Raw genomic sequence first — 25,627 nt, 5'->3', positions numbered from 1 at the left:
AAATCACTATGTACGATGTATCACCATCCTGACACGTAATCCACAGGCATGACCAGGCCTTGTTTCCACTCTCTGACTCACACTGAGTTTTTGAGATTGTTGGTTTTCTGCCTCTTTCTGGCCATCATTGTACTGGCATTAACGTCACATCTATCTTAAAGAAATTCACTCTCACCAGGCGCCGGTGGCTCACACCTATAATCACTAGCTGCTCAGGAGGCTGAGATCTGAGGATTGCTCTTCAGAACCAACCTGGGCAGCAAAGTCTGTGAGACTCTTCAGTTCACCACCGGAAAACCGGAAGTGGCTCTACAGCTCAAAACAGTCGAGCGCTAGCCTATAGCCAAAGAGCTTAGGGACAGTGCCCAGGCCCTGAGTTCAAGCCCCACATCCAACAAGAAAGAAAAGAAAAAAAAAAGAACGCTAAGTGTTTAAGGAGAAGGAAATGCTCAGTGGCCCCGATGTAATTAGCACGCACGTGTCACACAGCCATCCAGGGACTGTGCGTCAGTTAGACATGACCTGTTGAAGACAGATGTGGTCGGGTGTGGGGCTGTTCAACGACAGGTCACCTGACTGGCGTAACGCGGGAAGGAGAAGCAGAACAGGAAGTGGGAGCCCCCCCAGGATGGGGGCTACCTCAGTCCTCTGTGAGCCACAACCCTTCTTCCTAAACTTGCTGAGTGTCAGTGACGGGGCTCTGGGGGCCCTCCCCCCCCCCTCCTGCTCAGAACCGGTTCCAGAGGTGCACTGGGTGGGCTCCATGCCGAGGGCAGGAGGGTCAGCCAGGGCGGGCGGGCGGGTGGGCCGTGCCCAGGCCCCGGGCACTCAGCGACCTTGACCCACCCGCCCACAGGTGGACGAGCAGATCCACGCCTGCTACGCGCAGACCATGTCTGAATGGCTGGGCTGCGAAGCCATCGTGAGACAGCGGGAGCGGGAGTCCCATGCCGCCGCCCTGGCCAAGTGCTCGTCGGGGGCCAGCCTGGACAGCCACCTGCACCGCATGGTGCACAGGGACTCCACCATCAGCAACGAGGTGATGGACGGTGCGCCCCCGCCACCTGGGCATGGGGGCGCGGGGGGGGGGACGGCGCAGGGCCAGGGGCCTTGACGGGGTCTCGTCCTTAGCTGCTTTTCATTTTCTGAGGGGGTTACCGAGGAATGTTAGAATGTCGGTTCAAATTGCAGCGCTAGCTCTGGGGTCTCCTTGCACACAGCTTTACCTGCGGACCCCCATTTCTGCAGGTACAGAATGGAGGTGATTGGGAGTAAGGAGGTGTATGTGCAGTGTAGCACAGCACCCTGCTTCCTCGTAGTCAACAAATGCAGGCCGAGTACCTACTATGTGCCAGCTACCGTCTGGAGTGTGTCCAGCACGTTCCAGTCCCCAGGGCAGGAATCTGCCTATACAGAAGCTCCAGTTGAACAGCCCAAAGCAGGCCCTCACACGCAGCACGCACACTGCTCCTCACCGGGGCCCCCAAGCCAGTGGGTCAGCCCCGCGGGCTCCCATCCCAGCAGCACGGGGGGGGGGGGGGGGTCACCGGGAACCAGCCCTCCGGAGGCCGGTTGCCTCGACCACGCTGGGTCGGGTATGCTGGCTGTGCACCACACCTCTCAGCCTCCCGCCGGCAGCCGGGCCATGCTGTCCCACGGAGCAGGTGCAGGTTGGGCTCTGCCCTGCTGGGTTTGCTGGCACCTGTGGCCCACACACGTGGGTGGCCAGGTCTGGCTTCAGAGTGGGCACGACGGGGAGCTGGAGGGAGGCCGCCAGCCTTAATAGAGCAGTTACAGGTGGAGGGTTGCAGTGGGGGGGATGGGAGGCCGGGGCCCCCAGCAGGTTCTGGGGAGCAGGAGAGTGCCCCCACTTTCACTTTAGAGCCAAGAACCTGAATCCAAGGATGGGGCCTTGTCCCCCAGGATAAAGATAGATGGCTTCCCAGCCCAGCAGCCCTTCCTGAGCTGGCTGGTGGGGGGGGGCGGTGAGGAGGGGGCTCACCCCCGTTCCCCCTCCTCCTTTCCCTCCAGTCCTCGCAGAGCTGCAGCTCAGGCCGCCAGAACCTCCGCCTGCAGAGCGACTCCAGCAGCAGCACACAGGTGACCTTCACAGGCCACGCCCACTCAGCACCACGGCCGGCCTGGCCCCCTCCAGGCCACGCCCACTCCTCATCGCGGCCTGTCTGGCCTTGCCTATGCCACGCCCATCCCGCATCATGTTCCGTCTGCACCCCGCCCTCCCAGGCCCCGCCCCTTCTCTGTGCCCCGCCCTCCCAGGCTCCGCCCCTTCCCTCCATGCCCCGCCCACTCCGGGTCCTCGGGATGGCTCATTGGTTGTGCGCTGGTCCCGTTGCATTTGTATGTGTTAGGTTTTCATACTAACCCTTAAAAATGGGAGTTTTCAGTGACACAAGTAATACCGTATCCCCTTGGTGTCCTCAGTGGGGTGGCTCCAGGACACCGCCATGGATACCCAGGTCTAGGGCCGCTCAGGTTCTGTAACGTGGTCAGACCCAGACATGTGCAGATCTTTCTTTGAAATAATGGGAGCTTACACGGCACCTCCTCCCGCCTCCCTTTTCACTGACTGTATAATATTCCTCCACGTTTCCCCCTGCTGGGCATCCAGCCCGTCTATCTCTGTGCTCCGTGTCTGCAGGTATTTGAGTCGGTGGATGAGGTGGAGCAGGTGGAAGCAGAGGGCAGGTTGGAGGAGAAACAGCCCAAGATCCCCAACGGGAACCTGGCGAACGGCACCTGCTCGCCCGACTCCGGCCATCCCTCCTCTCACAACTTCTCGGGCCTCTCGGAGCACTCGGAGCCCAGTCTGAGCACGGAGGACAGCGTGTTGGACGCCCAGCGGAGCGGGGCCCCGACGTTCCGGCCTGGGGACAGCAGCGTGGACGAGGGGCAGAGCAGCGAGGCCACCACGTCCCGGGACGAGGCCCCTCGGGAGGAGCTGGTAGTTCAGGACAGCCTGGAGAGCGACCTGCTGGCCAACGAGAGCATGGACGAGTTCATGTCCATCTCGGGCAGCCTGGACGTGGCCCTGCCCGAGAAGGACGGCCCCGCCGTGGAGGGCTGGCGGGCCGGCGAGGCGGAGAAGCAGAGCCGAGGGGACAGCGAGGACAATCTCTCAGAGGAGCCTGAGATGGAAAGTCTCTTCCCCGCCCTGGCCTCCCTGGCCGTGGCCACCCCTGCCACCAACGAGGCGTCCCCTGTGTCCTCCAGTGGCGTAACCTACTCGGTAAGTCACCAGGTCCTCCCTCTCCCTAACCTTCCTATCGCCAGCTGGCCTCCAGTGGAGACAGGGCTCCACTGCAAGCTCCATTTATCCTGCCCAAGCCAGGAGGGAGGCCCTTCTCTCCAACATGGGAGCGTCACTGTAGGCACTCATTAGGGAAAGAGAGGTAATATAGGTGGAGCATCTTCGATTCAAACTTCCAACATGCTCCAAGACGGGTGCAGCAGTGCATGCCTGTAGTCCCAGCCACTCGGGATTAAAAAATTTCATTTAAAATTTTATGTGTGCTCCTTTTCAATAGGCTGTGGTGACTGTCCTGCTGATTTTGTAGACCTGCTTTTATCTTGACCCCGCATATACTTTCTTTACACACTTAAATCACAAGCCGGGGACCAGTGTCTCATGCCTATAACCCTGGCTGAGATCTGAGGATCGTGGTTCAAAGCCAGCCCAGACAGGAAAGTCCATGAGGCTCTTAACGCCAGTAAACTACTCAGAAGTGGTGCTGTGGCTCAAAGTGGTAAACTGCTAAGCCTTGAGCAAAAAAAAAAAAAAAAAGCTCAGGGGTAGTGCCTAGGCCCTGAGCTCAAGCCCCATGACTGACAAAAAACGACCACACTTGTATCCCTAGACCAGCTCCCTGCGTGTTGTGTGAGCTGGGGACGGAGCTCCTGTGTCCTGCTGCCCAGGGAAGCAGCCATGGGAAACTCCTCACCCTGCAGGGCTCAGACAGCAATGCCTCGGCTTCCATCTCCACAGCTTCCCCAAAGCAAAACCGCCCGTTTGCTGTCTTCTCTGTGTCTGGTGCACTTGAGACCTTGGAATTCTCCTCCTTTCCCCTCTGTCTGACTGAGCTGTCATCAGTGCTGTGCACCAAGGCGTCTGCCTGGTGTAGCCCCAGGATGGCCTTTCTGTTCAGCTCTTTCACCGTCCGGTCTGGTGCTCAGCAGGGAGGGGCCGTGGCCAGCTCTGGTCCAGTCTCTGATTCTCTGTTCCTCCACAAGGAGAACAGAATAAAACAGAATCAATATTTTATTTATTTGTCAGTCGTGGGGCTTGAACTCCGGGCCTGGGCGCTGTCCCTCATCTCTTCAAAGCGAGTGCTTTACCCCTTGAGCCACAGCACCACTTCCGGTTTTCTGGTGGTTTATTGGAGATAAGAGTCTCATGGACTTTCCTGCCCGGGCTGAGTTTGAACCATGATCTTTAGATCTGAGTCTACTAAACTAAAAACAAAGAGATACATGCATGAAGGAGGAGGGGGAGAGGGGGCCTGTGTCCCTGTCGCCCAGCCTGGGGGTCACTTTGCTCCCCCCCACACACACACCCACAGCCAGAGCTGCTGGATCTGTACACCGTCAACCTGCACCGTATTGAGAAGGATGTGCAGCGATGCGACCGCAACTACTGGTACTTCACGCCCGCCAACCTGGAGAAGCTGCGCAACATCATGTGCAGGTGGCTGGGAGAGGGGACACGGTGCGGGGGGGTGTGGAGGCTGGGGGAGCAGAGGCCCGTGGGGACGGGGGGGGGGATAGGGGGAGCTCAAAGAAACTGAGGAGGAGGAAGCAGCAAGCAGGGTCTGACTAGAGCAGACCATCAAGAACAAATTTCAGCCAGGTACCAGTGGCTCACACCTGTAATCCCAGCTGCTCGGGAGGCTGAGATCTGAGGATCACAGTTCTAAGAAACCCCAGAAAGTCTGTGAGACCCTTATCTCCAATTACCCACCAAAAAGCCTGACATGGAGCTGTGTGGCTCAAGTGGTAGAGCACTAGCCTTGATCAAAAACTCTCAGAGATGGACCCAGACCATGAGTTCAAGCCCTACAACTGAGACTTACAAAAAAGTGGGGAGGGGCCGGGAAGGTGGCTCAGTGGTAGAGTGCTTGCCTTGCATGCAGGAGGCCCTGGGTTTGATTCCTCAGCACATAAGCAAAAGGAAAAAACCCGAAGTGGCGCTGTGGCTCAAGTGGTAGAGCGCTAGCCTTGAGCTGAAGAGCTGAGGGACAGCGCCCAGGCCCAGAGTTCAGGCCCCATGACCGGACACCCCCCCCAAAAAAAAAACAAAAAACAAAAAAGTGAGGAGGAGGGGAAGAACAGTAGGGAGGAGGGAGGAGCAATGGGAGGGAGGAGCAGTGGGAGGAGGGGAGGAGCAGTGGGAGGAGGGGAAGGACAGTGGCGTCCTGTGTCTCTCACAGCTACATCTGGCAACACATTGAGATCGGCTATGTGCAGGGCATGTGTGACCTTCTGGCCCCACTGCTGGTCATCCTGGATGACGGTGAGCACCCTCCCTGGTCCAGGCCTGGGGCGCTGGTGGCTTTCCTGCCACCGGATGAGGGGGCGTCCCGTGCTAGGGGAATGGGAGGGATTTAGGCTCAGACCTGTCCCACCCTTGCCGGTGTGACAAGTACCAGCAATGTGACGGCGCAGGTACGGCAGCTTCACTGTGAATCCTAAAGCTGAGGACTGCAGAAAGGGAAGTTCGGGCAGGACGACCCATCCATCCCCTGTGTGTGGTGGCAAGCAGATGTTTGCCCGAGGGCTCTGCCCTCGCTGTCCCTAGCAGAGCCTCCCTCCCCCCGCAGGCCCCACCCCCCGGGTTGGAGTGCATTCCTGCATACAGCACCCGCCCCAGGGCTCGCTTCCCCACCGGTCTCCCACGTGGCTGGGGATCTGTGGGCCCTGGGCAGGGTCCTTGCTGATAGACCCGCTGACCGTGTGTCCCGCACCGCCCCCAGAGGCCCTGGCCTTCAGCTGCTTCACGGAGCTCATGAAGAGGATGACTCAGAACTTCCCGCACGGGGGCGCCATGGACACACACTTTGCCAACATGAGGTCGCTGATCCAGGTATGGGGGGCAGGGAGCTCCGTCCTACTGGGAACAGTGAGGACTCCCCGCCCCGTGAGCCTGAGCTCCTGAGCCACCCCGGCGTCCAGTCTTACTTCTGCCCCTTGAGAGCTATGGGTCGCATGTGCCTTTCTCTGTCCGGATCCCAGGGTCTGCATCTGATTCCAAGTAAGTCATTACAGTTAGGGAAATGGAGGAAGTGAACGCCTTTGTGACACTTGGCACAATGCCAACCAGACCAGAGGAGGGTGCGAGCATGCTGCCCAAGAGCTAACGCCTGCATCACAGTCTCCCAGCCCCCACCTGCCTGTCCTGCTGTGCCCGTCCCCCTGTGCCCGTCCCCCTGTGCCCGTCCCCCTGTGCCCGTCCCGCTGTGCCCGTCCCCCTGTGCCCATCCCCCTGTGCCCACCCTCCTGTGCCCACCCTCCTGTGCCCGTCCCCCTGTGCCCGTCCCGCTGTGCCCGTCCCCCTGTGCCCGTCCCCCTGTGCCCACCCTCCTGTGCCCACCTGCTGTGCCCGCCCTCCTGTGCCCACCCTCCTGTGCCCACCCTCCTGTGCCCGTCCTCCTGTGCCCGTCCCCCTGTGCCCACCTGCTGTGCCCGCCCTCCTGTGCCCACCCTCCTGTGCCCACCCTCCTGTGCCCGTCCTCCTGTGCCCACCCTCCTGTGCCCGTCCTCCTGTGCCCACCCTCCTGTGCCCGTCCTCCTGTGCCCATGCTGCTGTGCCCGCGCTGCTGGCTGGCCCCCATTCCCATCCTCCCAGGCATCCCCGCGTTGGTGACATGATCACCTCCATGCCGTTAAAAGCCTTTACTACAAAGATGCAAACGTGCGCACCCCGCGGCCTCGGTGCCGCCCTGTGGGGTGGGGAGGCTCGGGTCCAGCGCTGTGAGCGGTTTGTCCTCTGCCGCGAGGGCTGGGCTGCGGGCCTGCCCCGCTCCCCGCTGGCTTGGCCTGGCGGGCCCCAGGGGTTCCTGCGTGTCTTGCTGCGCTGTTCTTGCGTGAGTCTTCCCGTGCGCTGCGGTGTTGCGCCTGTTGTGACACCACGCACGCGCTGGCCTCACGCCTCAACCTCAGCACACCCGCTGTGACATCATGTGCTCGAGGGTCACGTCAGCTGTGACCACACATCTGCCGTGGCGTTGCAACCCCTGTGACGCCACACAGCTAGTGACACCACGCCCGTCCCTGCGCTCACTGTCTTGCCGACCACGCCGCCCTGCGGACGCGGGGCTCGGGTTCACACCCGTCACGCCGCCCTGCGGACGCGGGGCTCGGGTTTACACCCATCACGCCGCCCTGCGGACGCAGGGCTCGGGTTCACACCCGTCACGCCGCTCTGCGGACGCAGGGCTCGGGTTCATGCGTGCATCTCTTGTGCCGTGGGCCATTTGAGACCGTCTCCAGTTTGGCATTACTTCAAGTGACGCTGCTCTGCGCATTCACTCGCCAGCTTTGGGAAGCACCGGGGTTTGATCTCACGACCTTGACTTTCTGGTAGATGTTCTCCTTGAGCTACACCTCCAGCCCTTTTTGGTCCAATTTTGGGACAGGGTCTCTCTTCCTTCCCAGGTTGGCCTCCTTATGCTTCCCTCCTTAGCTGGGATAACATCCCGCGTTTTCTACTGAGATGGCGACTTAAAAAGTTTCCCCTCCCCTGGATTGTTGTAGAACTACAATCCTTCCTTCCGATCTCAGCTTCCTGCTTAGCTGGGGTTACAGGTGTGAGCCACCGGGACCCTGCCCCCATGTACACACATTTTGTGGACATGCTTTCATTTTCTGGGGACTAAAATGTAGAGTGGAATCATGAATCATGGTGACCCTGTGTTTCACTTTTCCAGAAACTTCCTGTGTTTCCCATGGAGCAGTACCAGTTTGCATTCCCAGGATCAGTGTACAAGGATTCCCATTGCTCCTTATCCTAGCCAACACTTACTCCTGTCTACCATTTTGATTTGGGCTCCCATGGGTGTGTTCCAGTGTGGGTTTTAGTTGCATTTCCCCTGTGATTGCCGACGTGGAGTCTCCTGGGCATTTCTGTATCTCTGGACAGACACTTATTGCTAGCCTTGGGGACGGTCCACAGCTCCTGGTTGCTGAGGGCTGACTGGGCGCCACGTGCTCATGCGCCATCCCCGACTCGGCTGACTGCTGTGGCCCGGCGCCTTGCTTTCAGGCTGACGCGGCCTCTCCTTCCTCCGACAGATCCTGGACTCAGAGCTGTTCGAGCTGATGCACCAGAACGGGGACTACACGCACTTCTACTTCTGCTACCGCTGGTTCCTGCTGGATTTCAAGCGAGGTATGGACTTGACGGTGGGGCCTTGTTCTTGCTCTCTTCACACCAGAAGCTCAGGGGAGGGGAGGCAGCAGAAGAGCACATTTACCTAGGTTTATATGTCCAAATTTATCCAAATCATCGTCATCGTAATGACCTTTCATGGGCCAGGTGTGGTTCATGCCTGTAATCCCAGCTACTCAGAAGGCAGAGATAGGAAGATCATGGTCTGAGTCCAGCGAGGCTCTATACGAAGAACCCACTGAAAAGCAAACTAGGGCTGGAGACGCGGCACAGGGGATCGAGGGCCTGCCTAGCGAGTGCAAAGCCCTGAGTTCAACTCCCAGCCCCGCCAAAATAAATAAAGACATAAACTTAAAATCTAACACGTAGGAGACATGTGTTAAGCGCACGGACTGTGCTCAGCCAGATGTGTTCTCTCTGGCCCTTCACCACACACAGCATCCTCACCCCATGCGCTGGTGGGTGAGAGGCCCAAGGAGGGAAGGATGGTGCCAGAAGTGATGCAGCCACATCTCCGGGCGAGCAGAGCCCTGCTTAGAACACTTGCTGTCTTCTGGCATGTGTGTGTGTCTGTGTGTGTGTGTGTGTGTGTGTGTGTGTGTGTGTGTGTGTGTCTGTGTGTGTGTGTGTGTGTGTGTCTGTGTGTGCCAGTACTGGCCCCCTGCCCTTGCTTGGCTATTTTGTTCAAGGTTGGCCCTGTTCCCACGTGAGCCACACCTCCATTCTCGCTTTTGGCTGGTTCATTGGAAACGAGAGTCTCTCGGATGTGTCTGTTTAAGCTGGCCTTGAACTCTGATCCTCCGATCTCAGCCTCCCGAGTAGCTAGGATGACAGGCGTGAGCCTCCAGTGCCCGGCTTGTCTTCTGTCTCGTTACTGGGCTTGCAGAATGGGAGGAGCATAACAGAAGGAGGGGTGCTCCTGCGCATGCGCGGTGTCCGCTGGTGAGGCCAGGGCCCTGCGAAGCACCCCTGCGCATGCTCAGCGCCTGCGCGGGAAGGGCCCCACCCCTCCCGGTCACACACCCGTGCTGCAGATGGGGAAATCCAAGGTGTGCGGGGCGAAATGGATCCAGCTCTCCTGCCTCTGACCGCAGCTCTGTCTGCTGCCCTGGGCACTGGCACACATCCCTGCTGCTCCTCAATTGTCCCAGAGGGTCTCCTGGGGGGGGAGGGGGTGCCGGGGCAATGGGGAGGGGGGGACTGACCCCGTGCGCATGCGTGTGGGTAGCTGGGTACAGCTCGTGCCTGACGGCTGACCCATGCGCATGAGTGTCGGTGTCTCGGTAGAGCGCATGTCTGGCGTGTGTCTGACGGCCGACCCCTTGCGCATGCGTGTCGGTGTCTCGGTAGAGTGTGTGTCTGACGCTGACCCATGCGCATGCGTGTCGGTGTCTCGGTAGAGCGCGTGTCTGACGGCTGACCCCTTGCGCATGCGTGTCGGTGTCTCGGTAGAGTGCATGTCTGGCGCGTGTCTGACGGCCGACCCCTTGCGCATGCGTGTCAGTGTCTCGGTAGAGCGTGTATCTGACGGCTGACCCATGCGCATGCGTGTCGGTGTCTCGGTAGAGCGCGTGTCTGACGCTGACCCATGCGCATGCGTGGCGGTGTCTCGGTAGAGCGCGTGTCTGACGGCTGACCCCTTGCGCATGCGTGTCGGTGTCTCGGTAGAGCGCGTGTCTGACGGCCGACCCCTTGCGCATGCGTGTCGGTGTCTCGGCAGAACTCGTGTACGACGACGTGTTCTCAGCGTGGGAGACCATCTGGGCAGCCAAGCACGTGTCGTCAGCGCACTACGTGCTGTTCATCGCGCTGGCCCTGGTGGAGGTCTACCGGGACATCATCTTGGAGAACAACATGGACTTCACCGACATCATCAAGTTCTTTAATGGTACCCCGTGGCCGGGGCGCGGCGGGGGCGCGGCGGGGCCCTTTCCAGAAGGACCGAGGGTGTACTGCTTCTCCAGGAGCAGGAGCAGGGCTCAGGGCAAAGCCCAAGAGTTGCAGACTTTTGTCCCCAGGCTGGCCTCGAACCTTGATTCTCCAGATCTCAGCCTCCTGAGTAGCTCGGGTGCCAGCTGTGAGCCCCCAGTGCCAGGCACCCCCTTGCCCCTTTAAAAGGCTGTGGGCTAGCCAGGCCCCAGGGGCTCACATCTGTCATCCGAGCTACTCAGGAGGCTGAGATTTTAGGATCACAGTTCAAAACCAGCCTATGCAGGAAAGTCCACGAGACTCCTAGTTCCAATTAACCATTCAAAAGCCAGAGATGGAGCTGTTGCCCAAGTGGTAGAGCGCCAACCTTGAGCAGAAGAAACTGAGTTCTAGCCCCAGTACTCACACACACACACACATACACACACACACACACACACACACACACACACACACAGTTGTGTGTTGGGGCCATGGCAGAGTCCACTCTGGGACTGGAGGCTGGCAGTGAAATTTGTCTTCTGCTCTTGCAGAAATGGCTGAGCGACACAACACAAAGCAAGTCCTGAAGCTGGCCCGGGACCTGGTGTACAAGGTGCAGACCCTGATTGAAAACAAGTGAGGCCTTCTCTTCCCGTCCTCCACCTCCTCCCCCACCGGAATGAAGTGAGGCTGGCTTGGGCTCCCAGCGTCCAGGCGTCGCTGGACGGCGCAGGGGCACAGATGCCTTGACTTTGGCTGCCGGGCAGGGCGCCGCGGGGTGGCCCTTCCAGCTCAGCCTTACGTTTTCCTGTTTGACCAAAGATGGTTGGAGCGCCCGCCTCTCCCTGGTGGAGCTGGGGTGTGGGTGGAGGTGGCCTCTCTTCCCTCCTGCCCCGGGTTCCCTCTCCCTCATCTTTGCATCTGTTGGGAAATGGGTGTAGCACAGATCTCTAGGGCTCCCACTAAGCCCCCAAGGGGCATTTGGCAAGGTTCAGAACAGCGGTGGGCTCGCCTCTCAGTTTTACCGACATTTGACGCCAGGGGGCGCCCTGTGCACTGGGGAATCAGCATCCCTGCTTTCTACACCTCTCCACCCCAAATGTCCTGTTTGCCAAAAGCCCTGTGGGGCAAAATTGCCCCCCATTTAAGAAGCCCTGGCTTAGATGAGGGGCCCCTTGCTTTATCCTAAGTTCCCCTCTGCCCCAGACCTCCCGGGTCCCAGAAGGAAAAGCACACACAAGTCCTAGATCTCCACTGTGGACCTGGCTTCCATTGCTAGATTTCCTCTTTTTTTTTCTCTCTTCTGATGACAAGAGAAAAATACCCCGTGAGGGTGACAGGGCCCAGAAGTGTCTGCGGGGGAGGGGTTTCCTCCACCCCAGGGCAGGTGAGCGCTGCCCCCCTTCACGGGAGGGCCTGGCCGCCCATCAGCCTCCTGGGCACGGGAAGGCGCGTGCCAGGCCGGGTGGTGCCCGGGCTCCCTGGTCAGGGAGGCCGCTCCTCTCCCAGTGTTCTGCTCGCTCAGAGCCAAGATGGCGAAGACAGCTGCTGGCAAGGGCAGATCTGGCCTGGGTTTTCTTCAGGGAGGATCTGCTGGTTGGCCGGTCCACCCCCATGCCACCAACAGCCCCTGGTTGGTGGGGGTGAGTGCCCTGGCCGCCTGCCCCAAGCAGAAAGCAGGCTGCCAGCTCCCTCGGGGAAGGGAGGGGGACCCGCTGTCTTGGGGGGTGATGAGATTTCAGAGAGGATGCAGATGGGGACGGAAGCTGTGGTGGCGGGGACACTTCTGCCACCCCGAGGCCAACAGCCCACGGTGGCTTCCCTGCCCCACCCACCTCAGGAGGGGCCCACGGGCGTGGGGCAGGACCGACAGACTTGTCAGTGGCCCTTCTGCCCCGGGGGGACAGCTCCGTGGGAGACGAGATTCCGCAGAGCAGAAGTGTGTGTGTGGGGGGACGTGACATTGCCAGCCACTGCTGGAGCCTCGCCCCCCCTGCCTGGTCGCCTGCTCCCCCTTTTCCCCTTCCCCACCGTCAGATAAAAGTTTATTTTGCTACTCAGCTGTTCCTGCACAGAAGGGTTTGCATTTTAGCACAGCCTGGTCCCAGACCTCCTGATCCTTATTTATTTTTGTAAGAGACACATCTTGAAGCACAGCACAAGGTCCCCCCCTCTCCCCCCCCCGCTCCCCCTGCCCCCCTCCCCACTCTCCCTGCCCTGTGGTGTCGCCAAGAGCCTGTGTGAATGTCGCTCAGAGCCGCTCGTTTCCTCTGACTGCGCTCCTGCGCGCAGACGTGTGTCCACTGTGTGTGTCCAGTGTCCTGGAGCCGGCCGTGGGCGTCGGCCTCTCCGTTAAGTGCCCTCTTTTTTTCTCAGTGTTGTGAATTTAACTTACAGATGTTTACTGAAGAGTTGTGTCTATCTCTAGAGAAAAAAAAATATATATATATATATATACATATATATGAGCAGAGAAACGTAGATCTGTGTTGGTTTTTGTTTCTTTGGAAAATATGCTTTTAATTTGGAAAAACAAAACAAAACAAATGTTCACAGCCAGGTGCTGGTGGCTCACGTCTGTAATCCCAGTCACTCAGGAAGCTGACATATGAAGATCCAGGTTCAAAGCCAGCCTCAGCAAGAAAAGTCCTTGAGACTCTTTAGCTCTAGTTAACCAGTGAAAAAGCTGGACTCAAGTGGTAGAGTGCAAGCCTTGAGTGAAAAAGCTAAGAGACAATGCACAGGCCCCGAGTTCAAATCCCAGGATCTGCCCTTCCTCCCCCCCCCCCGCCCCCTCCCCAAAAGAAGAGTATAGGTTTAATCACAACCATTGGCTTATCTCCTGCGTGTGTGGGTCAGCGTCCGCACTGGGCTCTGCTGGTCTCTATCAGACTTCTTTGTAGGTCTGGGATCAGCTGAGGCAGCTCTGACATTGGGTAGTTCAGGGAGCCATGGGTCTCTCAATCCTGCAGCAAGCTAGCTCAGGCTGATGTACGAGGCCAGGAAAGCACAGGTGGGGAGAGTAAGCCGGCACAGATCTCCTGGGGTCAGCACAGAGGTAAAGGTGCAGAAGCCACCCCTCCTTCGTGCTGTGAACATCGCCAACCTTTACCAAGGTGCTGGACGCAGGCTGGGACCGAAGCCAGTCCCCTTGCGGATCCCACCAGCATCAGATGCAGAACAAGTTACTGTTGCACTGGGCCACGCTGAACCCTCACACCCTGTGCTTGTCTTGTTTCCCTATAGGACGCAGTGTGACAGAGACTCAGGGTAGTTACAAAGCATGGACATTGTATCAGGTCACGCAAGCCACACAGGCAGCTTTGCTCCAGCTGGCCCAGAGACCCGGGGCCCAAGCAACGAGGCAGTTTCTCAGCAAAAGCAGCTTTGGTGGGGAGGCAGGCAGAGGCTGGCGGGGAGCAGAGGGGGGCTGGCCGGCCTGGCGTGAGCATCACGGTGCTGACCATGCAGTCTGCCTCTGTTCTGCTGCGCCCGGAGGTGGCTCAGGGCTCTGACCATCTGGCTTCTGAGCGGCCGAGCCCGTGGCCAGCCTGAGCTCAGGATGGATGCAGAGTCTAGGGGGACAGCACATCACCCTCCCCAAGATCCCCACTGCCAGCCAGCTGCTGCTGAGGCCAACCTGAGCAGAGCTTGAATCACCAGCCACAGGACCACGCGCGATCCCTGGGGCTTTTCCATCCGGTCCCGGCGCTGTGCGGGCTTCACCCGATCCCCCCCCCCCCCGGCTGGCACTGCTCAGACGTGAAGACATCGAGGAGCTGCAGGTGGGCACGGCTCTCAGCGAGCATGCGGGCGCCCCTGAATTAAAATGGGGAGCGGAGCAGAATGCCGGTAGCTCACACCTGTCATCCTAGCTGCTCAGGAGGCTGAGAGCTGAGGATCCCAATAGGACTATGAAGTGGTAGAGTGCTAGCCTTGAGCAAAAAGAGCTCAGGGACAGTGTCCAGGCCCAGAGTCAAAGCCCCGGGACTGACACTAATAAAGAACTAAAAATAAGTCACAATGTGCAAGTGGATGCAGAAAAGCCCTGAGCGGGTGCACTGGGGACTCACTGGCATGGAGAGGCGGATCCCAGACGCCCATCCCCCCACCGCGCAGGTGCCACATCTGGGTGGTATACAATGGGTGCTTCCTAACTGTCTTTTTTTATTTTGCCAGTCCTGGGGCTTGAACTCAAGGCCTGGGCGCTGTCCCTGAGCTGCTTTTGCTCATGACTAGCGCTCTACCACTTGAGCCACAGCACCACTTCCAGTTTTTTCTGCTTATGTGGTACTGAGGAATCGAACCCAAGGCCTCATGCATGCAAGGCAAGCACTCTACCACTGAGCCACCTTCCCAGCCCTTCCTAAATGTCTCCTGAAAAACAATGTTCAAATCCTCCAAGAAGGGAGGATTTACACGCAGGGGTGGAAGACAGAGACAGACACAGCAGCCCGTGAAAAGACATAGTATTGGAGCAACATCTGGGTGTTTCTTCCAGCCCAAGGTGCCCTGCATAAACACTCAGATTCTGTCATGTGAGGCTCACATAGCTAGTGGAGGGGGGCTCCAAGTGGGGCACAGAGCAGAGGGTTTGTTTGCATCGTGCGTCTCGGTCTCATGAAGTGGGCAGGATCTCCACACAAGCAAGCAATGGCTCCAGAGAGGTGAAGCATGTGGCTCGAGGTCACACAGCATGGAAGCAGCAGAGGAGGAATTTGAACCTGAATATGTGGGGATTTCATGTGGCTGGAGGGTGGACGCTGTCTGCTCTTCCTTGGGGGTTCTATTTGCTCATTTCTGGCACGACGATGATTCTCTGGGTGTCACTGGAGAAGACCACAGGCCGTCCCTGGGCCTTGGTTTTGGGGGGCCACCCAATGAGCGGCAGGAGGCTGGTCAGGACCGCGTTGAGCATGGCGGTCCCGTAGCCCCAGCCCAGCCGGCACCTCCCGCCATGCTGCACTGAGGAGACACCGCAGGCTGCTTCGGCAAACGGGGAGGCCAGGGCGGCGGGGAAAACCAGTAGGCCTGCGACGGTGATGGCAGCTGCAGGCAGCAGAGAGACAGCCAGCGTTGCCAAGGGGCGCAGGGAGAACGCGCCACCCCTCACTTCCCAACGCCGCCACTTCCCAGGCTCCTGCCTGTCCATTCATTATCCGTCCACCTCCCACCCACCTGCCATCCATCCATCCACAACCACCCACCCACCTGCCATCCATCCATCCACAACCACCCACCCACCTGCCATCCATCCAACCACAACCACCCACCCACCTGCCATCCATCCATCCACAACCACCCACCCACCTGCCATCCATCCATCCACAACCACCCACCCACCTGCCATCCATCCATCCACAACCACCCACCCACCTGCCATCCATCCATCCACAACCACCCACCCACCTGCCATCCATCCATCCACATCCACATCCACATCCACCCACCCACCCACCATCCATCCACATCCACAACCACCCACCCACCTGCCATCCATCCAGAACCACCCTCCAACCTACCATCCATCCATCCATCCACCCACCATCCCTTCACATCCACATCCACCCACCCACCTGCCATCCATCCATCCACATCCACATTCACATCCATCCACCCACCATCCATCCACATCCACAACCACCCACCCATCTACCATCCATCCATCCACATCCACATCCATCTACCCACCATCCATCCCTTCACATTCACGTCCACCCACCTACCATTCATCCACATCCTCTCATCCGCCTGCCACTCATCCTTCCATCCACCCACCCATCATCCACCTATCCATCCATCCACCCACCCATCATCCACCCATCCATCCATCCATCCACCATCCATCTGTCCATCTACCCATCCATTATCCACTAATCCATTTATCTACCATCCACCATCCCTCCACCCATTCATCCATCTATATTCATCCATCCACCATCCATTTACCCACCCACCCATCCGTCCATCTATCCATTACCTACTCATCCCATCCACCTGTCCACCAGCCAGCCACCCATCCATCCATCCACCCATCTATCCATCCACCCATCCATCCACCTACCCATCTACCTACCCATCCAAATATCCATACACCCACACCCCCATCCATCCACTCTCCACCCATCCGTTCACCCATCCGCCATCCACTTGCTCACCCACCCCTCATGCACTAACTCTGCCAAGCTGTTGGAGCGGCAGCACTAATTACTAGAGAAGTGTAAAAACCACGAGGAACCGCCTTTCCCGCATCACAATGGCTACTGCTCAACAAACAAAAACAAAGGAGAAGAGAAAGAGTCGTGACAGATGTGGAGACGGGAGCCTTGGAAGGATTGTTGGGAGCAGGTGGTGGAGCTGCTGTAGAAGCCCGAGTGCTGCAGCCCGGGCCCTGTGGGCTTCATCCAGTGCTGTCTTCAACACCCAGGAGGTGCGGGCAGGGCGTGTCAGTGCAGGGCAGCAGGGTTGGGGGCGGCCTGTGAGGAGACCGGAGCTCAGCGCAGTGGCCCAGTCTGGGCAGAGCCTGGGTGAAGCTGGGAGGCTGACACAGGAAGAACTGGCAGAGAGATCTCAGGGCTGGGGTGCGTAGGCCACAGAGAGCCAACCTTGGGGGCTGGAGCGCCCTGAGCCTGGAGCAGGGGAAGAGAGGAGGCTGGGGGGGGGGGAGGAGCGTTTGGGTTTGCAGGGACAGGTCATCCAGGCTGCCTGGCCTGATCCCATTTCATCTTCAGCAAGACCAGTTGGTCCAGTGATTTTGGGGCTGGAGGGGGGGGGGGGTGGCGGGAGGTGGCACCAGGGAGGTGGGGGAGGGGCCTGGCTGTGTGGAGTGTGACCTGCCTGACGGTGCAGCACCATGGCCCTGGTGAAGATGATGCTGAGTGGAAGGAGGGAAGGGAACCCATGGGGGTCAGGTCCTTCAAACCGGGCGGGCCCCGGTTTGTGTGGGCGGCAGCATTAAGATGTCTACCTTTCCCCATTTCTTCTTTTGTTTTCTGGTCGGTCGTGGGGCCTGAACTCTGGGCCTGGGCGCTGTCCCTCAGCTCTTCAGCTCAAGGCTAGCGCTCTACCACTGGAGCCACAGCGCCACTTCCGGGTTTTTCTGCTTATGTGGTCCTGAGGAATCGAACCCAGGGCCTCATGCATGCAAGGCAAGCGCTCTACCACTGAGCCACCTTCCCAGCCCCTCCCCATTTCTTAATTGCTTAAACAAGCAGAAATCTTTGAGCTCTGACCTAAGAAGCAGACTGCTCAAGGTGCATTCATTCCTTCGTCCATTCATTCCACCTTACTGTGTATGTGCGGTGGGTTTACCTGACGCTGCCTGGATCCCCGGCATTGGGCCCGTGCCGCTCCTTGGACACAGCCCTTTGGGGGCCAGGGCCCAGGACAGGAGGAGGGCAGCACTGTAGCCTAGCAGGAGCCAGCCGCCCAGGAGCAGCACGACTGAGACCTGGCCGGGAGACAGAGCCGGGAGGGCAGGGTGGAGCCGCTGCTGCAGGAGCAGCTACTAAGCACCCCCACACACACACACCCCAGGAGCTCTGAGCTGCCCTCTTCCCTCTGCTACTGGTAAACTGTGGTCCGGATGTGAGATTCAGACCCAGTGTCCACCTGGCCCTGTCTGTATTATATGCCCGAAAAGCACTTAAGTGTCCACCCTGTTGCTGATTTTGGCAACGTGCAACACAACCAGGCCTTAGCTTTCCTTTCTCAGAGCCTGGGGTGGCCCTCGTAGATTCTCAGAGTGATGGCTGTGATTTTTCCAGCAGGTGGCAGTATAGAGTCCTAATGAATAGGTACCATTTCCTCTTGATTTACCCAGGAGCTGCTACCTGCCTTCAGAATCATCGCGAAACACAGGGGGCCACACCCCACCTCACCCTACCTTTGGAGTCTCTAGTACAGGCCAGACTGGCATGTTTGCAACGTTTCATGGGTGTTTCTGAAACGCGGCTGGGGTGAAGAAGTTGTACGCTCAGTTCTAAGGAGGTTTTAGTGGATGTTCAAAGGCACTGGGGCACCAGTGAGGAAAGGAGCTTCAGAACCCCTTGTCTGGGTATTGGGTCTCTAGGCTGGAGGGTTTCACGGGTCCCTGGGAGCCTGGTGACTTGCAAACGGCAGGTCTCACCTTCCAGGCAAAGCCAGGAATGTCGTCTAGGGACCTGAAGGCCGCACAGCTCTGGTTTCGGCTGTCCCCCGGGGGCCAGGAGCAGTAGGTGAGGATGCCAAAGGAGAAGGTGGGCGTCTGGAACCAGGCAGGCGAGACCAGGCTGAGGGACAGGCCCAGCGCTGCCCTCACGCCGCCCACCATCAGGAAGCGTGGGTGACCTGGAGGTCAAGGGCAGGTTAGCAGGGCCACTGCGGGACCCAGGCGCCCCCAGCCCGGGACCCACGCGGTGGTCAGAGCCCAAGGCATTCTCCCCACCCACGCCTGGCCAGAGCTGGTACTGGCCTCAGTGGGAGGAGCAACAACAGCAAAGCTGATGGTGCCGAGCTGGGACGATGGGCCCAAGAATACACAGTGCCACCCCACCTCTGCATGGCCCACCACACAGCCAGGCAACGCCCTCATTGTTCCCACTTTCCTTCATGTACCCACCTGCTTCCCATTTATCCACCATCCATCACCCACCATCCATCACCCACCATCCACCATCCATGACCCATCCATGACCCATCCATCACCCATCATCCATCCATCATCCACCATCCATCACCCACCATCCACCATCCACCATCCATCATCCATCACCCACCATCCACCATCCACCATCCATCATCCATCACCCACCATCCATCACCCACCATCCATCACCCACCATCCATCACCCACCATCTGTCACCCACCATCCATTATCCACCATCCATCACCACCATCCATCACCCACCATCCATCCAACACCCATCATCCACCATCCATCATCCATCATCCATCCATCATCCATCCATCATCCATCCACCATCCATCCATCCATCCATCCATCCATCATCCATCATCCATCCATCATCCATCATCCATCCATCATCCATCCATCATCTATTCATCCATCCATCCATCCATCCACCATCCATCCATCCATCCATCTACCATCCATCATCCACCATCCATCCATCCCTCCTCCATCCCTCCTCCATCCATCCCTCATCCATCCCTCATCCATCCGCCACTCCAAGCCCAACCCTCCCAGGAGCTCGTGGCTTAGGCTTGCGTCCTGGTCCTTCACTCGGGCTGGCCCTTTACACGTGACAGCACCCCCGGCCTCGGACACCCGGCAGCCCCTCGCCTTTTCCCTGCAGTGGGGCCCGTGCCAAGCTGTCGGGTAGCTCAGGCCTCAGTTTCTCCAACATAACCTCGGGGAGCAGGGGTCGGGGGGTCGGGCGGGACGTCCCTGACGGTGGTGCTGGATAGGAAGAGGCGGAGGGGCGGAGCCTTGTCAGCCATAGGATGGGCCGCGTGTCATGGCGAGGTGGAGGGGGGCTGAGGGAGGGGCTCAGGGCTTCCTCCCTGGCTTCGGCCTGGGCCCGAGGCCCACACCCAGTCTAAGAGCTTCATTCTATAGCCAACGAGTCTGAGGGCTTTGGGGGCTGCCCGGGGCAGGGGGAGTCTGCCCGCTCCCTGCCACCCCCAAAGAAACAGGAATCGGCCATCAAGGGTCTCTGGAGAGCTGGGGATTCGTCCATGAGCTCTTCTGCCCCACGCCCCCAGCTCCTCAGCGCTATTGTAGATCGGGCCCAGGCCACAGGGACCCTCCCCGGCCACAGCTCCACCATGTACTGCGGGCACCAAGTCTCTCCCTCCTTCTGTCTTCAAGTCTAGAGCTTGTGGACAAGACAGATACGCAGGATAGAAAATATGGTCCATGGGCTGGGAAGGTGGCTCAGTGGTAGAGCGCTTGCCTTGCATGCCTGAGGCCCTGGGTTCGATTCCTCAGCACCACATAAGAAAAAAGAAAAAAGCTGGAAGTGGCGCTGTGGCTCAAGTAGTAGAGTGCCTTGAGCTGAAGAGCTGAGGGACAGCGCCCAGGCCCAGAGTTCAGGCCCCACGACCGGACCCCCGCAAAAAAAATACGGTCCATCCACGCATCCACACTCCTATCTACCTACCCCACCCATCCATCCACCTGCCCACTTGATCTACCCATCCATTCACTTAATCTACCAACCCATCTTTCTATCTACCCAATAATCTATCCACACACCCTCTACCCTCCATCCATCCAGCTACCCATCCACCCTTCTATCCATCTATACTTACATCCCTGCATTAACTTAATCCACCAAAGCGTCTTTCTATCCATCTAACCATTCATCTACCCACTCTCTATCTACCCATCCATCCACTCATCCACCCTTCTATCCACCCACCCATCCATCCTTTCATCCATTCATATATAAACCCTTCTATCCATCTACTCATCCATCCATCCATCCATCCATCCATCCACCTATCTACCCACTCATTCATCCTTCCATCCATCCATCCATCCACCTATCTACCTTTCTATCCATCTACTCATCCATCCACTTATCCTTCTATCCATTTATTCATTCATCTATCCACCCACCCATCTACCTACCCATCCAGGAGATCTGCATGTGCTGGTTGGGGATGGAGAGTTACTCTTTCTTTTATCCATTTGTCTACTGCTCAGCCTGGGATGTCCAAGCAAGCTGGCTGTGCCACCAGGGACAAATTATGTAGGGGTCCTGAGACTCAGTTTCCCCACCGACAAAAGAACAGCCTTGTCCTAGACCAGCCAGACTTCACATTGGGAAAGAACATAGGGCTTGCCACTAGGAGATTTAAGGGTGGAGTGTATGGCACAAATGGTAGAGAGCTTATCTAGCAGAGCGAGGCCTTTGGTTCCAGTAAAACTGAAACTGATTTAAAATCATACTTGCACTCTCCACACAGACTCCATTTTGCCTTCCCTCACCACCACGGCTATGTAATTTTAGAGGCTCCTGAAACCACCAGGCTCCTGATGGTCTCTGGACAGCGCTTGGGCCCGGCCCCACTTCTCCCACCCCTCCTCACCTAGGTAGTGGATCCTTCCAGATCAACTCTCTCCTGATCAGCTGCCTCCTCTGATCCAGCTCTGAACATAAATTCAAGCTTAGAAAAGGTCTCTTTCCTTTTGAGGGAAAGATTCGGGTATGCAAACAAAGCCAGGACACGTGATAGCAGGTGTGTGTGTGTGTGTGTTTTCCTTCCCAGGTCCCAAGATCACTTTCACTCAGGCTGCTGGCAAAGAGGGAGTAGCAGGCCTCAGTGGGGGAGGGGCAAGGATATGGGATTTCCCAGGCAGGGGACAGCAGGAGGGCTGAGCTGATCTGTGATTAAACACCAGGCTCAGGAAGTCTTGCTATCCTGTCTTTCTTTGGCCCTCCTATTTCAAGTGCGTGGCACTGGCTTATGTATTTTTCTGTAGTCTGGCAGCTCTTTCCTGGAGGTCATGAATTCCCTGAAGTCAGGCTAGAGCTCAGGATCTGGGTGCTGCCCCTGAGTTTTTGTACTCAAGGCTGGTGCTCTACCAGTGAAAACCCACCTCCCCATCCAGCTGGTTAGTTAGAGGTGAGAGTCAGTTGGACTCCTACTAGAGCTGGCTTTGAACCACGATCCTCAGATCTCATCCCGCCCCTCCCCCCCAGTAGCTAGGATTACAGGTGTGAGCCACCACCATCTGGCTGTTTGTCAAATTAAAAACAAATGATTTATTTTTCAGACACAGTCTCCCTGCCTAGCCCAGGCTCCTCCTATAAGCCTTGAACCCACAGTTCTGCATAATAGGCCTCCCAAGTTGGGGGAAGTTCAGGTGTGTGTCACTACACTAGGCTTGCTCTAAGGCAAGTCTTTTCTAGGTCTCTTTCCCCACCTCCAAGTCCCTTTCCTTTTATCTTTAAAAGCAAGTGAAGGTAAGACTTGCCTCAGGCCCTATTTTCCAAGGGAGCCAGACAAGAGATTCCATCGGTGTGACCTTGAGCAATTTGCCTAACCTCTCTGAGCCTTAGATCCCTCTTGCATACAAGGGAGTTAATTAAGAGTGCTGCAAGGTTTAAAGAGACAGAGCAGCCAGCACCGGGCTTCTAGAAACCATAGTTTGCATTAGGATCCCAGGCAACCTGGGATGAAAGAACAGAAAACGATTCCACACTGAATTCGATGGCTAGGTGGGGTACTGGCTCTGGCTCAGATGCTGAGCTGGTTTCTGCGGCAGTGAACTTATGGTCTAGCAGGTGAGACCAGAAAAGCAACGGGGGCAGGTCACCTGCAAAATGGTCAGAGGTTTCCGGTTACGCGGCCTCCCTGGGTCACCAGGGAGCGTGTCTGGGTGGACCCGAGGCTAGCATTAGGACGTCATGCACACGCTGTCATTAAGCTAATGACAGACAGCAGAGGGCCAAGGCGTCCCCCAGGGACGTGGCCCAGGCCGTGCTGGCGCTGACCGGGAGCGTTACAAAGCAGATACCGGTCTCACCTCCAAGGAGCAGGTGAAATGCTGGAGAGACTAAACAGGTAACTGAGCACCCACCCCACCTGGGCCTGGCCGAGCCGTCTGTCCGTGGGCTCCCGCGGGTGGGGCTGTTTAAAGTCACACGGATGGAAACGATGCGATTTCTAATCTGGTTCCTGGTCTAGAGCCCAGCTGATGTCCAGGCCTCCCGATGTCCAGGCCTCCCCAGGCCGGCCTGGCTCCCTGGAAGAGGTGGGATTCTGAGAATCTGAGGGGAGGAGGCCTGTGCTCGGGCCTCCAGATCCGCAGAGTCAGGGCGGGCTCCTCACTCAGGGGATAATCCCCAGGACTCAGGAATGCCAGGGGAGGCCGAGGGTGGGGGGTGTGTGTGGGGGAGAGCCCTCTCCTCCCAGGAAGTCCCGCCCTCGCGGACCAGGAGGACGCTGGGAGTTGTAGTTTACCTCTCCCCACTCGCTCAGGGAAGGAGGGCTGGCGGCTGCAGGTGCGGGTGGAGGCGGCGCTCAGGACGGGGACGCATCTGGGCTGCGCCCCCCCCCCTCCCCGCGGCCGGGAGGGAGGAGGGAGGGGAGCGGAGGGGCACCGGCTCCGGAGCTGGCCTGGGAGCCGGGAATCTGGAACATTCGGAACCCTGGGCCGGTGCATCCTGGCTCGCGGACGTCTGCCCCGGGTTCCCGCAAGGTCGAGAACGGCAGACGGTTCTTACCCGGGGCCGACGCGGCCTGTCTGCCTTGGGCACCTACTCCGTGCCCGGCCTGTCCCGGGCGCGGGGTCGGCCGTGAGTTCGAGCCCCTTCCCGGACCCTCTCCACAACAGCAACAAAGCACAGCAGATGATGAGCCAGGGGCCTTTGCATTGTTTTGATTTGCCCTCGTCCCCGCCATCTCCTGCCCGGGCCCAGAGCTGGGCGCGGGGCCGGCCCGGGGACGCGCTGCCCGCCTGTAGTTCCAGCGCCGGCCCCGCGCGCGCAGGCCGATCGGGATCGGAGACCCGGGAGCCCGGGGGCGCGGGGCCACACCCCGCTCCCGCCCCGCCCGGGGCCGGGCGACCCGCGACCTCTGACCCGCAGGGGCGGCCCCCGAGCCCGGCGCCCGCGGGCAGGCCGAGATCCCGGGCCGCGCGGGGTCCGGGGCCTCCGCGCGCAGGCGCCGCCCGCCGCGGTTGCCGTGGCGACGGGGCGCTTCCCGCGCGAGGCCCCGCCCCCCGCAGGCCCGGCTGCGCGCGCGCGCGGGCAGGTGCGGCGGCGGCGGCGGCGGCGGGCAGGTGGCGGCGCGGCGCGGGCGCGCGCGGCTCCGGGTAGGTGGCGGCGCCGGGGGGCGGGGGCCGCGGCGGGGAGCGCGCCCCGGGGGCTCGGGGTCCCCGGGTCCCGGCCTCCGCGGCGCGGGGGGCGGCGGCGGGCCGCGGCCGCCAAGTTCCTGCCCGGCCAGGCCCGGGGGAGGAAAGTTGGCAAAGTTGGCGGAGGAAGAGGCGGGGACCCGGCGGATCCCGGGGCGCGCGGGCGCGGATCCCGGGGGGCGGGGATCTCCGGGGATCCCGTCCTGGGCCCGTGGGGATCCCGACGTCCGTGCGGGCCGGAGACCCCGAGTGGGCGCGGGCGGAGCCGGGCTCGGGGGTCCCGCCGGGGACCGGGGGCGTCGCCCCGCCCCGCCCCGTCGGGGACCCCGCGCCCGACCTCTCCCCGCCGGCCTCGGCGCGCCCGGGACGCCGCGCCCTGAAACTCTGCCCCGGGTCCGGGCGGGAGCGGGGCGGGGCCGTGACCTCCGCCCCCCGCGCGGCCCCCGATCCCCGGCCTCCCCTCCCCGGGCCTCCCTCCCCGGCCTCCCCTCCCCGGCCTCCCCTCCCCGGCCTCCCTCCCCTCCCCGGCCTCCCCTCCCTGGCCTCCCCTCCCTGGCCTCCCTCCCCGGCCTCCCTCCCCTCCCCGGCCTCCCCTCCCCGGCCTCCCTCCCCGGCCTCCCTCCCCGGCCTCCCCTCCCCGGCCTCCCCTCCCTGGCCTCCCTTCCCGGCCTCCCTCCCCTCCCCGGCCTCCCCTCCCCTCCCCGGCCTCCCCTCCCCGGCCTCCCCTCCCTGGCCTCCCTCCCCGGCCTCCCTCCCCTCCCCGGCCTCCCCTCCCCGGCCTCCCTCCCCTCCCCGGCCTCCCTCCCCGGCCTGGCCCGGAACGGACTGAACCTGTTGCAAAGAAAAGGTTTTCCTTGAAGTTTCTCGGTGACCTTGACCATCTTTGCTGGACAAAATGGGGTGGGGCGGGGGGACCCCGCCTCGGGGAGGGGGCCGGCCGGGTGAGACCCGGGGTCCGGGGCTGTCAGCCGGGGCGCCCCGCCTCGCCTTCCCTGCCCTGCTGGGTGTTTAACTTGGCCAGCCAGCTGCCCCTCCGGTGGAGAGGAGCCCCGGGGCGGGTAATCAGTAACCCGGGCTTTGGGAGGAGGCGCCCCGGTCCCTGGGCCAACTTCCCTTCTGCACACCCACGGCCCCATCACCCCAGGACCCCGGCCCTTCCTTCCTTCCCTTCCCTTCCCCTTTCCCTTTCCTTTCCCTTTCCTTTCCTTCCTTCCCTCCCTCCCTCCCTCCGTCCCTCCCTCCCTCCCTTCCAGTTGTGGGGTTGACATGGCCCTGGTCTCCTTGTTCCTTTGTTTTTTTTGACATCCTTCTTGGAAGGAGTTGGAAGGATTTGCACGCTTCCTGCCCGTGCCGCTTCCTCGCCCAGGGTCCTTCCTGCTGCCCAGGCTGGCAGCTTCCCCCACCCCCAGAGTTGATTGAGCAGCTACTACAGGCCACAGATGTGTGGTCCTAGTCCCTGGTACTCCAGGATCCGATCTGCCTTCCCCGGTGATGGAGGGTCTAGCTC

General features: G+C 59.8%; 2 protein-coding genes across 8 annotated transcripts in view; one reads left to right on the top strand and one right to left on the bottom strand.

The window, feature by feature from the left end:
* The window catches only part of Sgsm1 (small G protein signaling modulator 1), a 43,235-nt gene extending 30,451 nt beyond the window's left edge, over positions 1 to 12,784 (top strand). For all 3 annotated transcript variants that reach the window (XM_069994638.1, XM_069994640.1, XM_069994639.1), the window contains 9 exons: positions 857 to 1,039; positions 2,032 to 2,100; positions 2,660 to 3,247; positions 4,578 to 4,702; positions 5,445 to 5,527; positions 5,988 to 6,097; positions 8,305 to 8,401; positions 10,122 to 10,289; positions 10,864 to 12,784. In XM_069994638.1, coding sequence (XP_069850739.1) covers positions 857 to 1,039; positions 2,032 to 2,100; positions 2,660 to 3,247; positions 4,578 to 4,702; positions 5,445 to 5,527; positions 5,988 to 6,097; positions 8,305 to 8,401; positions 10,122 to 10,289; positions 10,864 to 10,952 — 1,512 coding nt within the window. In that variant the 3' untranslated portion in view covers positions 10,953 to 12,784. The remainder of the gene's footprint in view (positions 1 to 856; positions 1,040 to 2,031; positions 2,101 to 2,659; positions 3,248 to 4,577; positions 4,703 to 5,444; positions 5,528 to 5,987; positions 6,098 to 8,304; positions 8,402 to 10,121; positions 10,290 to 10,863) is intronic.
* Positions 12,785 to 14,766: 1,982 nt separating this feature from the next.
* On the bottom strand, positions 14,767 to 25,027 carry Lhfpl7 (LHFPL tetraspan subfamily member 7). Of its 5 annotated transcripts, none has more exons than XM_069994635.1 (5): positions 23,229 to 23,806; positions 22,851 to 23,010; positions 18,441 to 18,640; positions 17,624 to 17,762; positions 14,767 to 15,361 (listed from the first exon to the last, which is right to left on the bottom strand). In XM_069994635.1, the coding sequence occupies exons 3-5, from the start codon at positions 18,621 to 18,623 to the stop codon at positions 15,099 to 15,101; spliced, it is 585 nt and encodes a 194-aa protein (XP_069850736.1). In that variant the 5' UTR covers positions 18,624 to 18,640; positions 22,851 to 23,010; positions 23,229 to 23,806; the 3' UTR covers positions 14,767 to 15,098. The 5 variants fall into 5 exon arrangements, 4 of the variants coding, with proteins under 4 accessions (XP_069850736.1, XP_069850737.1, XP_069850735.1 ...); XR_011366461.1 differs by lacking the exons at positions 22,851 to 23,010; positions 23,229 to 23,806 and adding exons at positions 16,490 to 16,788; positions 21,351 to 21,626 and having other exon boundaries at positions 15,298 to 15,361; XM_069994636.1 differs by lacking the exons at positions 22,851 to 23,010; positions 23,229 to 23,806 and adding an exon at positions 24,952 to 25,027.
* Between the last annotated feature and the right edge of the window lie 600 nt (positions 25,028 to 25,627).

The sequence above is a fragment of the Dipodomys merriami genome, unplaced genomic scaffold, assembly GCF_024711535.1.
Source record: "Dipodomys merriami isolate MVZ:Mamm:240054 unplaced genomic scaffold, mDipMer1.0.p SCAF_45, whole genome shotgun sequence".
Classification (NCBI taxonomy): domain Eukaryota; kingdom Metazoa; phylum Chordata; class Mammalia; order Rodentia; family Heteromyidae; genus Dipodomys; species Dipodomys merriami.
Note: the sequence above shows the minus strand (reverse complement) of the source record. Positions and strands in the feature narration are given on the sequence as shown.

Excerpts from the sequence above, each read along its gene's own strand:
- Lhfpl7 (XM_069994636.1), bottom strand. The coding sequence starts at position 18,623 with ATGGTGGGCGGCGTGAGGGCAGCGCTGGGCCTGTCCCTCAGCCTGGTC. Across the intron at positions 17,763-18,440 it reads TTCCTGGCTTTGCCTGGAAG|GTCTCAGTCGTGCTGCTCCT; the intron begins GTGAGACCTGCC and ends TCTCCCGGCCAG. Across the intron at positions 15,362-17,623 it reads GGGGATCCAGGCAGCGTCAG|CTGCCATCACCGTCGCAGGC; the intron begins GTAAACCCACCG and ends TGCTGCCTGCAG.